Source organism: Bufo gargarizans, chromosome 9 (assembly GCF_014858855.1).
Source record: "Bufo gargarizans isolate SCDJY-AF-19 chromosome 9, ASM1485885v1, whole genome shotgun sequence".
Taxonomy (NCBI): Eukaryota; Metazoa; Chordata; class Amphibia; order Anura; family Bufonidae; genus Bufo; species Bufo gargarizans.
The window spans coordinates 5,898,615-5,917,232 of NC_058088.1; the positions used below are offsets into that span (position 1 = coordinate 5,898,615).

Sequence of the window (18,618 nt, forward strand, 5' to 3'; positions counted from 1 at the left end):
AGGCCCAGCCACCATCTTTTTTGACCACTTTAACACCTGGCTACTACACTTTCTTTCTGTCGACATCCGCACTAATATCATGGGTGACTTCAACATCCCTATTGACACCTGCCACTTGGCCGCCTCTAAACTCCTGTCACTCTCTTCCTCCTTCGGCCTATCACAGTGGTCTTCAGCTCCCACCCACAGAGATGGTCACACTCTGGATCTTATCTTTACCCGCCTCTGCTCCCTATCTAACCTTTCTAATTTGCCTCTCCCCCTAATCTGACCACAACCTACTCACATTCTCTTCATTGGTCTCTTCTGCTGCTCCCCCGGTCCACACACTAGCACACCCCCGCAGGAACCTTAAACATCTCGATTTTCGCTTGCTTTCTGACTCTCTTCTCCCACTCTCTACCATCTGTTCCCTCCAAGACCCAGATGCTGCCACCACCCTATATAACAACACAATAAGTACAGCTCTGGACACTGTTGCCCCCCTCACACACAACAAAACCCGAAAAATTAACAGACAACCCTGGCACACCAACCTGACCAAAAAACTCAGACAAGCTTCCAGGGCTGCTGAGCGGCGATGGAAGAAATCACATTCTAAAGATCATTTCACCGCATACAAGCAATTCCTCCTCATATTCAAATCCTCACTCGCTGATGCAAAACAGGCCTACTTCTCATCTCTCATATCTTCCCTGGCCCACAGCCCTAAACAACTTTTTAGCACTTTTAACTCCCTTCTCCGCCCCCCAGTGCCCCCACCCTCTCCTCTCTTCTCAGCTGAGGACTTTGCCAAATATTTTAAACAAAAGATAGTCAACATCAGAGAAAGCTTCACTACACAGTCCCCACAGACCCTCTACACAACTGTTCGGTCCTCTTCTCCACCATTACACAGGAAAAACTCTGCACTCTACTCTTCAGATCACATCTCACCACCTGTGCACTTGACCCAATCCCATCCCACCTAATCCCTAACCTCACCACAGTGTTTATCCCAGCCCTAACTCATCTCTTCAACCGATCACTAACCTCTGGTGTCTTCCCCTCTGCTTTTAAACATGCTACCATTACACCCATCCTCAAAAAGCCTTCACTTGACCCATCTTCTTTGTCCAGTTATCGCCCCATGTCACTTCTTCCGTATGCCTCAAAGCTACTTGAACATGTCCATTCTGAACTGTCCTCTCACCTCTCCTCCTGCTCCCTCTTTGACCACCTACAATCTGGCTTCCGACCCCACCGCTCGACTGAGACTGCCCTTACCGAAGTCACCAATGACCTACTGACGGCCAAAACCAAGAAACAATACTCTGTCCTCCTTCTCCTCGACCTGTCCTCTGCCTTCGACACTGTTGACCACTCCCTTCTGTTGCAAACTCTCCCATCTCTTGACATCACTGACCTGGCCCTCTCCTGGATCACATCATACCTCACAGACCGGACTTTTAGCGTCTCCTACTCCCGCACCACCTCCTCGTCTCATTCCCTCTCTGTTGGTGTCCCGCAAGGCTCTGTCCTAGGGCCCCTGCTCTTCTCTATCTACACTTTTGGCCTGGGACAGCTCATAGAGTCCCATGGCTTTCAGTATCATTCCTACGCTGACGACACACAAATCTACCTCTCTGGTCCAGACATCACCACCTTACTATCAAGAATCCCACAATGTCTATCTTCTATATCATCCTTCTTAACATGGATAAAACAGAACTCATCATCTTTCCCCCATCTTACTCAACCCCCCCAACAGACCTATCTATCACGATCAATGGCTGCAGGCTCTCCCCGGTCAACCAAGTCCAGTGCCTTGGAGTGACCTTGGATTCTGCCCTTTCCTTCCGACCACACATCCAAGCCCCTTCCACCACCTGCCGCCTCCAACTCAAGAACATCTCCCGCATCCGTGCTTTCCTTAACTTTGAATCTGCGAAAAATGCTTGTACATGCCCTCATCATCTCCCGCCTAGACTACTGCAACACTCTCCTCTATGGCCTTCCATCTAGCACTCTCGCACCCCTTCAATCTATTCTCAAATCTGCTGCCTGACTAATCCACCTCTCACCCTATTACTCCTCTGCCTCTCCCCTCTGCCAATCCCTTCACTGGCTCCCCATTGCCCAGCAAATTCAATTCAAAGTACTAACAAATACATACAAGGCCGTCCATAACCTGTCCCCTCCCTACATCTCTGAGCTACTGTCCCGATACATCTCCACACGCACTCTCCGATCCTCACAAGACCTCCTTCTCTCCTCTCCTCTTATCGCCTCTTCCCACAATCGACTCCAAGATTTCTCCCGTGAATCCCCCATACTCTGGAACTCGCTACCCCAACATATCAGACTCTCACCTACAGTGGAATCCTTCAAAAGAAACCTGGAAACCCACCTCTTCAGACAAGCCTACAACCAGTGACCCTGCTGCCTCTATACCGCCATGACCAACTTAACCCTGCACCTACTGTGTCCTTCTCCCATACCACGTAGATTGTAAGCCCTCACGGGCAGGGCCCTCTCTCCTTCTGTACCAGTTTGTAACTCGTCTTGTTTATGATTAGTGCAATTGTCTGTATTATGTATGTATACCTCATCTCATATGTACAGCGCTATGGAATGAATGGCGCTTTAATAATAAATAATAATAAATAAGGGTATTTTTAGGTATGTGTGATGCACACTGGAGGAGGGGCTGATGAGAATAACTCTGGTTTGCACACATATATTCGGGGGACTCTACCTAGAAATTCATCTTAGGTAGGATGTAAATATTGATTTGCTCTATCTCTTGTATACCTTAGGAGTGTTGATCATGTGTTATAACGTGGCAAACAGCCATGTGTTATAGCATGACTGACTGAGTCTCACCCCATAATATTGCATATTTAGGCTAGTGATGTATTTATTTTTTATTACTCTGTATGCAATTTGTCTGTGTTATCTTGTATTTAATCACACTTAGTAAATTTATTTATTCACTTAGCCTGCATAAACTTATTCATTCTCAAATCTTTTAAATTCATGATACTTTATGCAGATCAAATTTATTTGCTTCTGTCCCCTGTGTCTTTTATATTACTTTTAATATTCTGTATAATAAAGTTTCCCTTGTAATGTAGTGGGTTAGAGAAGTACCCATCACCCATTGTGCTGATAAGACACATTCCTGAGTGATCTCTGAGACATGTGTGATGCACACTGGAGGAGGGTCTGATGAGAATAACTCTGGTTTGCACACATATATTCGGGGGACTCTACCTACCTAGAGTTTAGCCTGCGTAAACTTATTCATTCTCAAATCTTTTAAATTCATGATACTTTATGCAGATCAAATTAATTTGTACCCAAATCGAATACGACAACCAATTTTGTTTGTCAGACCCAAAACTAATTTCAAGAAATTCACTCATCTCTAACTAGAAGCAATAGTAACTTAGTAACCTACTGTATGTAGAACGGTATAGTTATTAGATTCCTGGAGAGTTCGTGGATCCAGGAGGTTTTTATAATTGCCTGATTGGAGTCGAGAATAATTTTTGCCTTCCTCTGGATCAACTTGCAGGATAACAGGCTGAACTGGACGGACGGATGTCTTTTTTCAGCCTTATAAACTATGTCATTATGTTACCCAACACTACATTATGTAGTCGTTTTAGTGGGGTAGTTATATAAGGGAGTTAATATACTTCAGATTCATAAGATACTTGGTCTAGTGTGCCTTCATGCAGTCCTATACACTATATATGTCTCATAAAAGGCATCTGGAAGATAATGGACACAAAAAAAGAAAAAAATGTATGGCAGAACACTGTTATACATGCAAACAATAGAATCTAGGTATTAGAGATTATTCTGGATTACAGTGATACTATACATACTATGAAAAAGTGTTTGCATGTATAAACAGTGTGCTGCCATATGTATTTTGTTTGCTGTCTGCATGTTGGCTTTATGGATGTGCACCTGTGACTTTGGATGTGCTAGTCTAAATTTTCTTGCAGGGTGCTTGGAAGATAGCTGCCTCCTTTAGATTGAGAACATCCCCGCCCATCTTTCCAGGGCTTTTAAGCACAGTATAAATATAGCTGGTTCCTTTAGATTGAGAACTCCCCGCCCATCTGTCCAGGGCTTTTAAAGGGAGTCTGTCATCACAGTTTCACCTGTTTAACCCTTCCCATAGCTTTCTAGCAGCATTACAGTTACGTTACCTTTATAAGCATTCGTGGACTTATAAAACTGGCAAAAATCATCTTACGAGGTTGACGCCGCCCCTGGGCACTTGCGAGCCCTCATTTGCATATCCTACTAAGATGATTTTTGCCAGTTTGCAGTCCACGATTGCTTATAAAGGTAACGTTTTTATCAACTGTAATGCTGCTAGAAAGCTATGGGAAGGGTTAAAAAGGTGAAACTGTTATGACAGACTCCCTTTAGGCACAGTATAAATATAGCTGGTTCCCACACTGCCCTGAACATTGTAGGCTTAGGTTAGGCCCAGGAGAGGCAGTTGTGTTAGGTACCCATCTGCAGAAGCCATCTTGACCTTGGTAGACACACGTTTGATCTAAAATGGGTGCAAAGAGACACCTGCAGGGCAATTTTTTAAGATTGCATCTTACTCATGTTGGGCTAAAAAAATCATTTTTTCAGTAGGTCTTTATTAATAATGTTCAACTGTTTCTGACATACAGGGTCAAAATCAGACTGCAGGCTGTCAGTTTCTGTTTTCTTCGAATCCCGTCATCTGATGGCTTATGTGTAGCTCCTATCTCTGATCTCCTGACCTTATAAATACTTATTATAGCTCAATTCTTATCAAATTCATAATAATTTGGCTTATAAGAATATGACAGGATTCAAAGAAAACAGAAACTGATAAACAGACTAATCTTTACCAGTGTATTTTTTATATAAAGACCAATTGAAAAAATGATTGTTAGCCCAAAATGTAAATGTAAATGGTGGCTTGGTTGCACAACACTAGAAGCATAACTTGAGGCTCCTGGCCCAAAACGCAAAACCTGTAACAGCACCCCACCTACCATGTGTCACTTATTCTCCTAGGCATTGGGGTGGGGTGTGACTATACAACCCTTTATCTACGCCCCTGATAAAACCATGCAGTGTTTTAGCCTATGTGCCATTTATATCTCCACCTATAATGGTGTGTTGCTACCCTTATAGGATAAATTCAGCTCAATAGTTGCTCATTAACAAGCACATATCTATTTGGAATACACAGGATTGGTACTTAGATGCAATCAGATGCTACAAGCTAGTAGAAATTGTAGTTCTGCAACAGCTGACGGCACAGGTTGGGGAACAGTGGTGTACAACAGATCATAAACAGGATCTTAGCACAACACAGCTATGGAGAGTTGACGGGGGACACACATGACAATTCCTAGTAATTAAATGCTATCATACTCTACGGACCGACCTATTATTACTACTATTACCACCAATAATTCTCACCTGTACACTAAAGAGTCATCTAAAGAGCTGTTATACTGAATCTGATACATGCGGATCCCAGGGATATGACGCTGTGATGGCCACTGGATAACAACTGAAGTTGTCTTCAACTTGTCCACCAGAATTCTCCTATCTTGTAAATTCTTGGTATCATTAAATCCAGACTTAGTAGAAGTTGTGATATCAGAGGACCCAGGATCAGGTTCTTTAATATGAGCCGTATTGTTCACCAGCAGTGGAAGGGGTACTACTGCAAGCTCCACTGGAGCAGTGGTCTCACCAGCTGCATTTGATGCTATACATGTGGAAAAAACCACTATCTTTCAGTGTTGTAATGGCAATATCTAAAGTTCCATTGTCATGAACTACCATCCTTGTTGTATTATGGATTAGTTTTCCATCTGGACCAATCCAGTGGACTGATGGTTCAGGGTCTCCTACCGCTTTGCACTTAAGGCTGACGCTTTGTCCTTCCATGACAAACTGTTTTGCTGGCATAGTGTTTAGTAATGAGTGGAGGCTCACAGATAAATTCCTCCTCTTGAATTGACCAAAAATACTTGTCTGTAAGCTGTTCTGGAGAGGCACAAGTCTCAAGGTCATCCTCCCTTGTCAGTCGTCTAAGCCATAAAAGCTCACAATTACAATGTAGAGGATTCCCACCAAAGCTTATGGAGAGAGATGAACTTGAACCTCTTGAACTGGCCATAACTTGAGACTTAGAAAAAGGTTGTCTGGAGGCAGCTTGTGCAAACGATTAGAGGTCATGTCAAGCCTCACAAGCTTATGCAACATAGTGAAAGTTCCTTCTGCAATGTGGTCAATTAAATTATGGTCTAGAGTTAAGGTGTTCAGATTCACCATTTGGCCAATGTCTTCCCAGGGCAGTTGTTCGAGGTTGTTATAGGACAAGTCAAGATCCTCTACAGTGGAGACAAACTCATTAAATGACCCAGGCTGGATAGAATTTATTTGGTTGTTACCTAAAATTAAATGGCGTAGATTGCCCAAGCCACGAAAATGCTCATTCCTCAGGGCGGAAAGTCTGTTGCTGTTCATATGCAAAGCTCTTAGAGAACGTAGGTCGGAGAACGCCAGTGGTACAATTTGGATAATAGTATTCCGTGACAGTGTCAGATGCACCAGATTGGTCATGTTGCTGAAGTCCTTGCGTCGAATGATGGTGATAAAATTATCTGTTAGTCGTAACTCTACTGTCTTTCGGTCAATGGCTGGTGGAACGAAGAGAAGTCCTGTCTTGGCACACAGCATGGTGAGAGTTGGAGAGTTGATCTGACAGATACAGCGACCGGGGCAATACTGTGCGCTCCCAACGTACCCCAGAGCTCCCATCAGCAGCAGGCATAGCAACTTCTCCATGGCCCCTTGGCCAAAAGAGTCTTCAGGGGAGAGAAAAAAGAGAGAGAAAAGAACATTGAGTAAATTTTCTATCATTACAAGAAGTCACAGATTTGCATAAACAGTTAATTTTATCTTTACCAATTAGGACCCTGGGGCTGTAATTTTAAACTTTTAATGCCTTCTGTAAAATTTCCCAGGAATGTATTATACAAGTCAAGTCTATCAATCCAGCATTACAGGTAAATTATTACAATGAGGTGGGGGGTTATTTACGAGAACACATTCCCTGGAAAAAAGTTGATGTTCCTTAAAGAACGTAATTAGATTCTGTCACATTTCTACTGCTGCCTAGGGTGATATCTGACTCGTTGCTGTGGGTGGTGTGATCTCTTCCACTGCTTTTCATAAAATACCCTGACTATTACAGACAATTCTGGTTCACTTGAGATGCCTTTTTGTACAGTTTAGTGATGGAACCTCCCTAAGTGGAAAATTAAATTCATGCATTATTATGAAATTAGCTAGAGATAGCGTAATGGCTTCAGTTATATTTGGCAATTAAAGCCGTATGTAGAGTTGATAAAAACATTAGAGCACATATAGGAAAATAGCATTTTCAGGAATTATGTATATATTTGTCCCATTGGTTTTAGGGCTGGCATATGGATGGAAATTGTTAACAAGCTTCACTTTTATTATTTAGAGTGGAATAAATTTGCCAGAATATTTAGAATTAATTGGGTTGTCCCAGCATAACAGTATAAGTATCTGATTGGTCGGTTTCCAACCACTTCGACCCCCACCAATCATGAGAATGGCCCAGGAGTAAAAGTAGTGATGGTTATGCATGCGTGTTCTATTTGAAGGGGGTTGTCTGGTTTCAGGAGGTAACCAGACAACACATGCGATCAGCTGGCAGTAAAGAATAAATCGTAAGTTACCCTACAGGTCCCACACCAATTCTCCCGGCTTCAGGGTGATGTCACGTCGGCAACATGAGACCACTGCAGCCAATTATTGGCCTCTTTAGTGCAGCTATGAGGCCAGTGATTTGCTGCAATGGTCACGTTTTCAACCAGATGTCACAGCAGCAGCTGGGTAGACAGAGCCCTGCCAAGAGAATCGGAACAACAGCACAGGATCTGTTGAGTACGTAATGATATATTCACATGTGTTGTCCAGTTTCCTCCTGAAACCAGTCAAACCCTTTAACTATATTGGACTGCCAAACAGAAGCCAAGAACAGCATCTGGCTACCTCTGTCAGTCTCATAGATGGAGCTGTAATACGCCCATAGGATCCCCACTCAATTGATGATACTTGTTATTGGAGTGGGTCCCAGCAGTCAGATCCCCATCAACCAGACAATTTTCACATGTGGATAACTAAGTTAGTTTGTATGGTGGGACAATTCCTTTACATACATACATTAGTGCATGCTCCTCAATGTACTGCCTACACTTGCATATGTGCGTGGTTGATCTTAGGTTAGTTTGGTGCCATCTACAGTATTGACACCTCCTATATTTTACCATATGCTGTAGCTTCCAAATGACAGATTCATACAGTACCCATGGTACACCACTCAACAGAAGTATCAATTTAAGCTCCTGTGCCCAAAAGCAAAAATTTTTATATGGTCCCACCATACCATGTTCCATTTATAATATTGGTGCTTTCTTATGGGGCAGTGCTACTTTTCCACTCCCTATAGCCATGCCACCTAAGCAATAAACTAAGTAGATGCCTCTCCTTAGGTGCCAACTGTGGGATTAGAGGAATGAACTTCATCAGGCCTACTTCAGACCACCCCCATACCCATATTGCCACCATGTGTTATTTATAATACTGGTGCCTTCTTATGGGGCAGTGCTGCTTTTGTACTACCTGTAGCCATGCCACCTAAGCAATAAACTAGGTAGATGCCTCTCCTTAGGTACAGGTGCCAACTGTGGGATTAGAGGAATGAACTTCATCAGGTCTACTTCAGACCACCCCCATACCCCTATGGCCTACCAAGTTTTATTTATAATACTGGGGCCTTCTTATGGGGCAGTGCTGCTTTTTCACTCCCTATAGCCATGCCACTTAAGCAATAAACTAGGTAGATGCCTCTCCTTAGGCGCCAACTGTGGGATTAGAGGAATAAACTACATCAGGCCTACTTCAGACCACCCCCATACCCCTATGGCCTACCAAGTTTTATTTATAATACTGGGGCCTTCTTATGGGGCAGTGCTGCTTTTGCACTCCCTATAGCCATGCCACTTTAGCAATAAACTAGGTAGATGCCTCTCCTTAGGCGCCAACTGTGGGATTAGAGGAATAAACTACATCAGGCCTACTTCAGACCACCCCCATACCTATATGGCCTACCAAGTTGTATTTATAATACTGGTGCCTTCTTATAGGGCAGTGCTGCCTTTGCACCCCCTGTAGCTATGTCATCTAAGCAATAAACTAGCTAGAAGCCTTTTTAATTACAGGCACCAACTATGGGACTTCAGGCCACCCCTATATCCCTATGGCCGGCTGCATATATGCCTGATTATTCAATCCATTGAATATATTGGATGTATAGACAGCCCAATGGTCCTATGCTAATCCAAATATAAATAATTATGATATCAACTTGAGTTGATCCATTGCATACAATCAAGTGGAAAAAATATATTAAAATGGTCTTGGAAAACATTCCTGTTGGAGAATGTAAAGCTTTTCTCAATTGCTCTCATATTTCAAGTGTAAGTAAAATATATAAAAACCTGAGCTGGGCCTCTCCGCGTCAGGTTCAAGCTCTGTGGCAGATATTGATCAGCGAGGTTGATTGAAAGCATCGGCTGTCATACTGTACATTGCTTTATAGGACGGCGCTTTCATTGTGTCATTGCTAAAATTTAGGTTCCCTGGCCGGGCTCGGGAGAAGACTCATTACGTTTATAGATTATTTACAGTAATTCAATAGTTACAAATCATAACAGATCAATTGGGAATGAACAGGATACGGTAAGTACCCATCAATGCTGTCTCTTCTGCATATTTTTCACTTCAGTTTTGTCTGCCTATCCTTAACCATCTACATGACTGTTCGGCCTGAGTATTTCTTTTTTAGAGTCTCCTCAGGCTGGCAGCCCAGGGGGCATATCCTTTCTCAGGGGGCATGTGCTTTCTGCTGCAGCTCTCTCCCCCTCACCGTTCAGGGTGCATGTCATTTCTGCTTCTGCTCTCTCCCTGTAGCTTTCACAGCTAGAATTTCTTCATGGTAACCAATAGTGATGAGCGGTAGGGGCAATATTCAAATTCGCGATATTTGGTAGAATATTCATCAGATATTCGCAAATTCGAGATTATTCTCTTGATTGTGAAAAATTGGCAATGTAATATTCTCGTAACGCGCGCGAAATACAGGCTTGGGTCACTATAGCTACATTTTTCAAGCTGCTAGAAGTTTCCTGAGACTGGAGACAATGGTTGGCACGGCAGAACATTACAAAAGCTTTATATGCAGATAGCGTGCTCCAATATATTCGCGATTGCAAAATCAGCACTAATGGTGGAATACGTGCAACTTCACATCTTAGCAGGTCTGACTACATATTACTGATTGGGGCACTAAGTATTGTGAACTTGTGACATCACAGCACTATGTCTGTAGCCTGTATGTATGGACTGCAGAACCTACACTATATCACTATCTAACCTACACTGACTATCTCCCCCTAACTATCTGTATTATATATATGAGCTAACTAACTAATGTAATGACACAGGAAAGCACAGAGCACAGCCATGACACTGCTCTCTCTCAGATCTGCAAAATACTGCATACAAGGGCTGCTGGGGAGGTTCTTATATAGTAAGGGGGAGGCAGCTTTCCTATTGGTTTCTAGGGATGTTGCTAAGCTCAGACAAAAACATTGCAGCCTTCTCATTGGCCCATAAGCAAGAAGGGAGGTTACTGATGAAAAAAAATCTAGAATATTCGAAATTACAAATATATATCACTATATTCTAAATATTCACGAATTCTCGAAGTGCCGATATTCGAATATTCGCGCCCAACACTAGTAACCAATCGATTATCCCTGAATGGCGGTAAAAAAAATAATAAAAAAAATAATACTTATCTCATCCATTTGAGCGCAAAGAGCTCATCTTGATTGAAGATCCCGTGTGCAGTGACGTTTGACGTCACCATGCCGGCCGACGTGAGTTCACATCACCGTTTAGATTTCCGTTCTTCTGATCAATCAGAAGAAGAGAGAGAAACAAAAAAAAAACGGAATCCTTTTGCATCAAGTTGTCATCCGTTTGTGCCAATCCCGTCTGAGGTCCATTTTTTTCGACAGAAAAAAAGTCCTGCATGCAGTAAAAAAACTGACCGATGACAACTGATGCAACAGGATCAGTTTTTCTGTAAAAACGTATCCTATGCAATCCTATGCATAACTGATGCAACATGTGAACTCAGCCTTACTAACAACGAAATGTGCTTTGTGACGAAGTCATTCATTTTTGTAAAATTCGTCGAAGCAGCCGAATCAAATTTTCCAGTACTTCGCTCATTTCTATTAGTATTCATTGTAGTTAGATTAATCAATGAAAATCTGTAACATGGGCCCTATCACAAATAATCTCTAGTACTAGTCTTCTTATATTGGACAGAGGGAACCTTTAGGCCCCTTAGGCTCCATGGTCCATGCCTCTCACCAACAACTCTATACCAAAGAATCCCAAGAAGAAGTACACTAATCCAATCGATTACCTAAGGGAGCAGAATATTTTCCTTTGTGCATTTTCCTGCCTAGGATTTGCAGTTTGCAATGTCATTTAATAAGGACAATCCTTGAATCTCTCACCCCTCCCGAAATAGTTGACATGAAAATTTTCAATGGGGCAACAGAAACCCAATTCGAATGCATAGGATGAAGACCACTGAATGCGCACTGAAATCCACGTGAAAATTCTGACATGTTCCACGTGAGAATTCTGTCATGTAAAAATAGCCTAAGCGTCCACACTTTGATATTGGCTAGCAGGGCATCATTTTATAATGGCCATACCCAACATTCACCCCCCCATAGATATGTTTTCTTTCCTACTTCCACCACCCACTGCTCACTGCCTCCTCCGTATGCTGTTTTCTCCTCCTGTATAGATCTCTAAGGTTGCTGTTTAACGGGAAATGTATTCCGTAGGGAAAGAAAGAAGCTTTTACTCTCTGAAAATCAATGAGATTAGCCTGCTGAGGTTAAAAGCAGATGAGCATTGGCGATAGAGGGAAAACTTGTTCTGGTCAGATAGCCTGCTGCATGCCGCCTGATGATCACCCATGAAAAATCCTGTTGAATACTTATCAACTCCCTATGGCTATCAGAAGTGAAGTTTTTGACAGTGATTGGTCTGTTCCATTGGGCGATTACTGTACGCAGCGGGTATACATGGAAACTGGAGTATGGTTATCATGTAGCATGCGGACGACTGTAGGCAAGTATCAAGAGACGCAAACCTGCACATAGGTTGTTGACCATTAGGAAGGGATTTACTTCAAAAAAACATTTCATAAATAATATATATTTAAAGCCAAGAAAAAGTGTCCCGTTACAAATTTAGGGTCTCCTTTCATGCCTTGCAAAAGAGATGGGTAGTATAAATATCTACATAAGGGCAGGCATAGCAAATATGTAGCTGCATAGGGGTTTGCAGGACGATGGGTATCCTTGCTCCCTTCAAAATACCTTCTAGTTACAGGGTTCTTGGAGAGTTTAAAAAGGGGTTGTTCACAAGGAAAAAAGCAGTGATGGTGGGAAATGTGAGAAAATAATAAAAGCAACATTAGTCAACAGATTCCATGCAGCCACTGCAGTTTGCCCCGAAGGACTTTGATGACCTGACTGCAGCTCTGATGAAAAAATGTGGATTTGTTGGAAACCAAAGTTTTGAGCTCATCTCTATTTACAGTATAGCATTTCCTATCATTGCTCATTTTCTGTTGAATCCAGACAATCCCTTTGTGGTGGTGCTATATGCTGAGCTATTTGAGGGCAATGGGTCCATAGACTATTCTCGCACAGATGCCCTCTGCTCTCTGGATCTACATGACGTCTCATGATGCCTACATGAAGCTGTGGTGTCTCTCGAGCAGGTAGCCCATGATAGTCCATACAGCTCACAGTGAAGTGGTCAATCTCACCCAGAACAATCATGCTCATGGGCTCATTTGCATGCATAGTTTTTGATAACCCATAAATAGGGTAGTCTTAAGTAGGTCTTTCATTGCCCCCCTAGAGTTTTGAATGCTTCACCTCATCTCCCCTCTGCTATAGGATTTTGTAGCACTGCAGGATTTAAGATCTTTGGAATCATATATACAATTTTAATATTGCTTTTGTCCTCCTTACTTTTCTATTCTCATAAAAGCTTACACATTGCTCCCCGCTGTGTTCTTTAATGAACTCAGAGACAGGAATATTGTTCCTAAAGAAAACAAAAAGAAATCACTCTACGGCCCTGGAGCGAATGCTTGCTTCTAACTGCTTCCTCAAGCTCTGTACACACTGTAATACTGGTAGCATGTCAGTAATTCTTTGCAAAAAATGCTCAATCGTAGGTGTAGCTGGTCCTCGTACATCAATGTGAATGGTTGCAGCAAACAATGAATCATAAACATTCAAAAAAACATGATTGCAACGGTGGGTAAATGATCTCATTGACTATGCATCTCAGAATTACTCATAAGGAATTCTCAGGTTGTTTTCATAGCTCATGATGAACAATCCTTGCCTAAATTACAGAAGGTAATCTGACTCATGCCACCATTCCAATCTCTGGCCGTTTTAAGAAGAGCCAGATCCTTTTTGAAGTTTGCAAAAAAAAAAATAGATGTGTGACAGGTAGGAGCCCTGCCCATATGAGCTTACAATGTATAAGGAATAAGGAACAGAAACAGGAGGTCAAGGAAATAAGCAGCTCTAAACATATCAAGTTGGGGGACTCTGTAGGGTAGATTGTATGAGTATCAAAAGAAGTACTGTAAGTTTTCATCCAGCATTTAAAAGACTGAAGGGTTGGAAAATGTTGAAACGAATCGTGCAGAAGAGAGGAGAAGCATGAAAGAAGTGCTTGTGAAGAGATGCTTAGAGTGGTCACCAAGGAGGGTGCTACTGTAGTCTATTGAGAATTTTAAAGATAGAAAAACCAACATTTTGGCAGTGTCCTGGGTGAAAAAATTTATATGACAAATATTGACAAATTGTAGACTGCAGGAGGTGAGGCTTAAATGTGAGGGACAACTCAAATTCTAAACCAAAGTAGTGGAGTGTTGCTTTCAGATGGGGATATTTTGCGTGTCAGAGAAGATTTTGGAAACAATGATGACAAGTAAGGCTGAGCAAATCAGTTCTACTGGTTTAGAATTTGTCCCAAATTTTCCCCCAAAAATTTAAATTCTAATGTTTTGTGACCTGTTTTGAGCGAATGAGAGAGAGAGAGAGAGAGAGAGATAGAGATATATCTATATACAGATAATAGAGTTAAGCAAATCAGTTGTATCTGATTGGAATTCATCCTGAATTTTCCCCGAAAAATGGATTCTAACCCAAATATTTTAAAATTTCCTTGCTCAGCCTTTTAAAAATACTTAAGCAGCAAAACTAGGAAAATAACTAAACCAGCTTCACATCTGCAACTTTCAGAGCTTCGTCTCCCATCTAAAATAATGGGTCTGTGATGGAACTGACAAAAATGGACGCAAACGGATGCAAAATGAGCACAACAGATGCTCAAAATATATGATCTTTTTTTTCTTTTTCTGGTCTTCTGATGGATCAGAAGAAAGGAAAACAAAATGGTGATGTGAACCCGGCCTTAGATGTCTAATTTGGAAGAAGAGAGAAAGAATGATGAATTAGCTATATATAGATGGAACTGAAAACAATAAATTATGTACTTTTGCCTGCACCTTTTACTGTCAAATGACATAAACTTCCTGTCTCACTTGACCATAGAGTTTCATCTTCTAACTGACCCGATTGTTGTGGTCACAGATGGCACAAACCATGAAGCCATGAAGCCGAAAGCAAATATAGAAAATGACCAGGTCTAAGCTGGGAGAATGCCTGGTTGAGCTAGGAGATGGAATATTTGTGTTTGGTTATATTAGAACCAGGGAGGTGTTATACAAATATTTAGCTGTAGGTGGGCATTATACATATTAGGCATGAATTTGGTTTACTTACCCTTAGTGACCACAAATAATCCTTTTTACTGACATAAACAAAGAGGGTTTAGGCTATACAGCTCACTTTAATACTGGGTTGTAGCTATAGGGCGTGCAAAGGTAGCAGTCACTACCGGGCTCAGGAGCCTGAGGGGGCCCAAAGATCCTTTTGCTATATAAGAAGACACTGGTATTATAGAAAGTGCATGCAGGTCAAGTTAAACCTCTGGATAGAGGGAAGGGATTTAGTCAAGAATTTGGCATGGGGGGTGCCGTTTCAAATTTTGCCTCAGGCAGCACAAAGGGAATGTGCTTCCCTGCCCCTGACCACAAAGCACTGAGGAAAGAGGGGCCAAGCTGAACTCTTGCACCAGGGTCCATCAGCCTTTAGCTACGCCCATAACTATAAGGTGTCCTACAGGTACGTTAATGAAAAAAGTTATAGCTCTTAGAAAACAATGATGATAACATTTGCGTGGTCAGTAAGGGGTAAATACCAAAGTATAGATCTGCACTGACCATACTCAACAACAACCCTTGAAGACAACCACTTAATTTCAGTAGACTCACATGAAACGTTCGATTGGTTGCTCATAGTTCTCGAATTTTGAAACTAGATGACAAGTTTTTCTTGTTCACAACTGTGCACTTTGCACATGAAAACTGTAAAACAATTAATTGTCATGCCCTCCTGCAAAGACATTCTTCTGCAAAGGCATACATTCCCCTGAGATTTCCTGCTCCCCAGAGGCATTGTGACGTGTTTGTGATGGGTTACAGGAGGTGACACACTGTTTACTTCTGTTCCCGGGAGAAATCTGTCAGCTGCCTCAGGATAGAGAACGTGAGTCTGAATCGGAATGACACACTTGGACAGAACAAGCGTGGACTTTTCACTTTGATTAGACCTTTTAAAAGGACAAGCAGGCTGTTCCAGACTGTGCTGCTGTCATGATCAGGAAAAGAGGGGTAATCTGAACATCTACGTGTCAAACCAATGTAGTGTCACTAATACAATCCACAATGCAACCATTAAGTCATCCACCTACATGGAGAGCAATTCTGGAGCATATGAGAAAACAGACGCTATGCTTTGTTGAGTTCTACAAATGGCAAGTTCTAGAGAGCAGCTACAGTATAATATGAGTCACTAACAGGTCTAGAACTTGAAGAAAAGTCATCATAAAGCTTAGTTAACCTTATGGGAAAAAGATGACCTTAGAGTTCCTCAATGCCTACTCCAGGCGCTGATTCAGTGGTCCACATGCCCACTCTTAATTGCACCATAACCTTTGATGTTATCACTGTACACACAGGTCATATGATCAATAAGACCTTGATGGCAACTTATTGGCTCCAAGTAAGGTTAAATGGGAGCTGTCTTCTACTAGACCTTTTGGAAATATTATTGGGTTAAAACCTGGTCTATTGAAGGATCTTAGACGAACAAATCTAAAATGGAAGCATTTTCAGTGGCAATTCCTTACAGTGAAAATGTTCCAAGCTCACCTATAATGTTACTCGTAAAATTGTCCATGTAGTTTAGATAGTTGTTGTCCAAATGCTCATTTGTCTGACAACTATTCTTCTGAACTCCCCATTTATTTTTCAGTTCTGCCAAGCATACATGCGTTGTCAAGAAAAGGCAAGACAGCCAGACACTTCTCTCCTGAGACATTCAACATGCCCGATCCTTCTTTCACCAGACATCATCAGTCAAGGGAGTATTGGAACACCCCCATACACATAAGATCAGGGGTTTCAGTCAACTTCACTATTATGTGTACAGATATGGTACTTTTTGATTCCTTTTCTCCCAGGATAAGAGATGCGATGGCTCAAGAAGTTGTATAGATGTTTTATTATCTGCTTATGAACAAGAGTCCCCCTTGAGATGATCCAGCAGCAGCAGCAGCAGCATAGTCTTTTACCTTCCTGCCTTCCCATTATTAACCTGATATATGCCTTCTTTGGACATGTAGACAACCAATAATTTGTAATGAGAATAGCAGAGCCTTTGGAGGTTGCAGTTTCAATCCTGTCTAATCCACCACTCATCAGTGTCAGTAAGAACTTTTTTTGTATTATGGTGTGGATACTTTGGGACTTTTCTATCCCAAAAAAGAATAGAGCATATCTGAGGTTAGGAGCACGGTCTAGGATTTTATCTACCCACTATATATCGGGGTGGGCTATATGTGTTGAGGTGGATAATGGGTATAATGTGACATCTAAGAGACCATCTTTAATGCACTAGATTATTTAAAAAAATGCACCCAATTGCATACATCTGAAAGAAAGAAAATGAAGCAGCTGTGCATATTATCTTAATTAAAAACCTTCCACCATTTTGTGTAAATAGCTTTTATAAGACCGTAGCGTTTCCATGGTTACAGACTACAAACACATCCTGTGTAGTCTGACCCTGCAGTCATGTATTACTCTACTCTCTCTTCTAAGTAACCGATAGACAGGCAGATAAAATAAATAAAGCATGAGTTCAGGATCAGAGTACATAGAGGGTTTCTTTGAAGTCTGTGACCATTGAGAAACACAGTTTTTGCCTAGGAGCTGTGAACCTTAAAATGGTACTGTTTGCAAAGTTGCTTCATTTTTTTAAAATTGCATCTACCCTTTACAAAAATGATCAGTTTGCTAAATATTCTGTTTAAAGGATAGCTGTCATGTTTTCATAAAAAAAAATACAATTTTAGCACATGTTACTGCTGCAGCAGCATTATGCATGAAGCAATCTTTAGTTTCCTCACATACCACAGTTTTCCTTGAGTTTTTCCCTTAGTTACGGCTGTTTAAACTATTACAATATGAGGACCTTCTCAAGATGGCTCCTCTGACAGTTCTCTGAGGCCAAAACTGCTTTCCCTCACTTCCCATACACACTTGCTGTAGCCAGCAGCTTCCTGCAAGACAATCAGATTAGATTACTGAGAGACACGCCTCCTCACTCTGAAGCCTAATGCAGGCATGCAGTGTGAAGGACCGCCCCTCTGTCTTCTGTTTATACTAAAAGGAAGACAGACAAGCCCTAGCAATGGTCAGTGGAAAGGGACAAAGGACATAGAAACATAGAATGTGTCGGCAGATAAGAACCTATTTGGCCCATATAGTCTGCCCAATATACGGAATACTATGAATAGCCCCTGGCCCTATCTTATATGAAGGATGGCCTTATGCCTATCCCATGCATGCTTAAACTCCTTCCGTGTATTTGCAGCTACCACTTCTGCAGGAAGGCTATTCCATGCATCCACTACTCTCTCAGTAAAGTACCACTTTCTGATATTACTTTGATACCTTTGCCCCTCTAATTTAAAACTATGTCCTCTTGTAGCAGTTTTTCTTCTTTTAAATATTCTCTCCTCTTTTACCTTGTTGATTCCCTTTATGTATTAAAAGTTTCTATCATATTCCCCTCTGTCTCGTCTTTCTTCCAAGCTATACATGTTAAGGTCCTTTAAGTCTTTCCTGGTAAGTTTTATCCTGCAATCCATGTACTAGTTTAGTAGCTCTTCTCTGTACTCTCTCCAAAGTATCAATATCCTTCT

At 41.7% G+C, this 18,618-nt stretch overlaps 1 protein-coding gene across 1 annotated transcript in view; it reads right to left on the bottom strand.

Annotated features, from left to right (window-relative positions):
- Positions 1-18,618, bottom strand: part of LRFN1 (leucine rich repeat and fibronectin type III domain containing 1) — a 189,648-nt gene that overhangs the window by 12,502 nt on the left and 158,528 nt on the right. The window contains 4 exon segments of the mRNA XM_044268541.1: positions 5,473-5,777; positions 5,779-5,961; positions 5,963-6,192; positions 6,195-6,872. Of these exon segments, the coding sequence (XP_044124476.1) occupies positions 5,473-5,777; positions 5,779-5,961; positions 5,963-6,192; positions 6,195-6,852 (1,376 nt within the window). The 5' untranslated portion in view covers positions 6,853-6,872.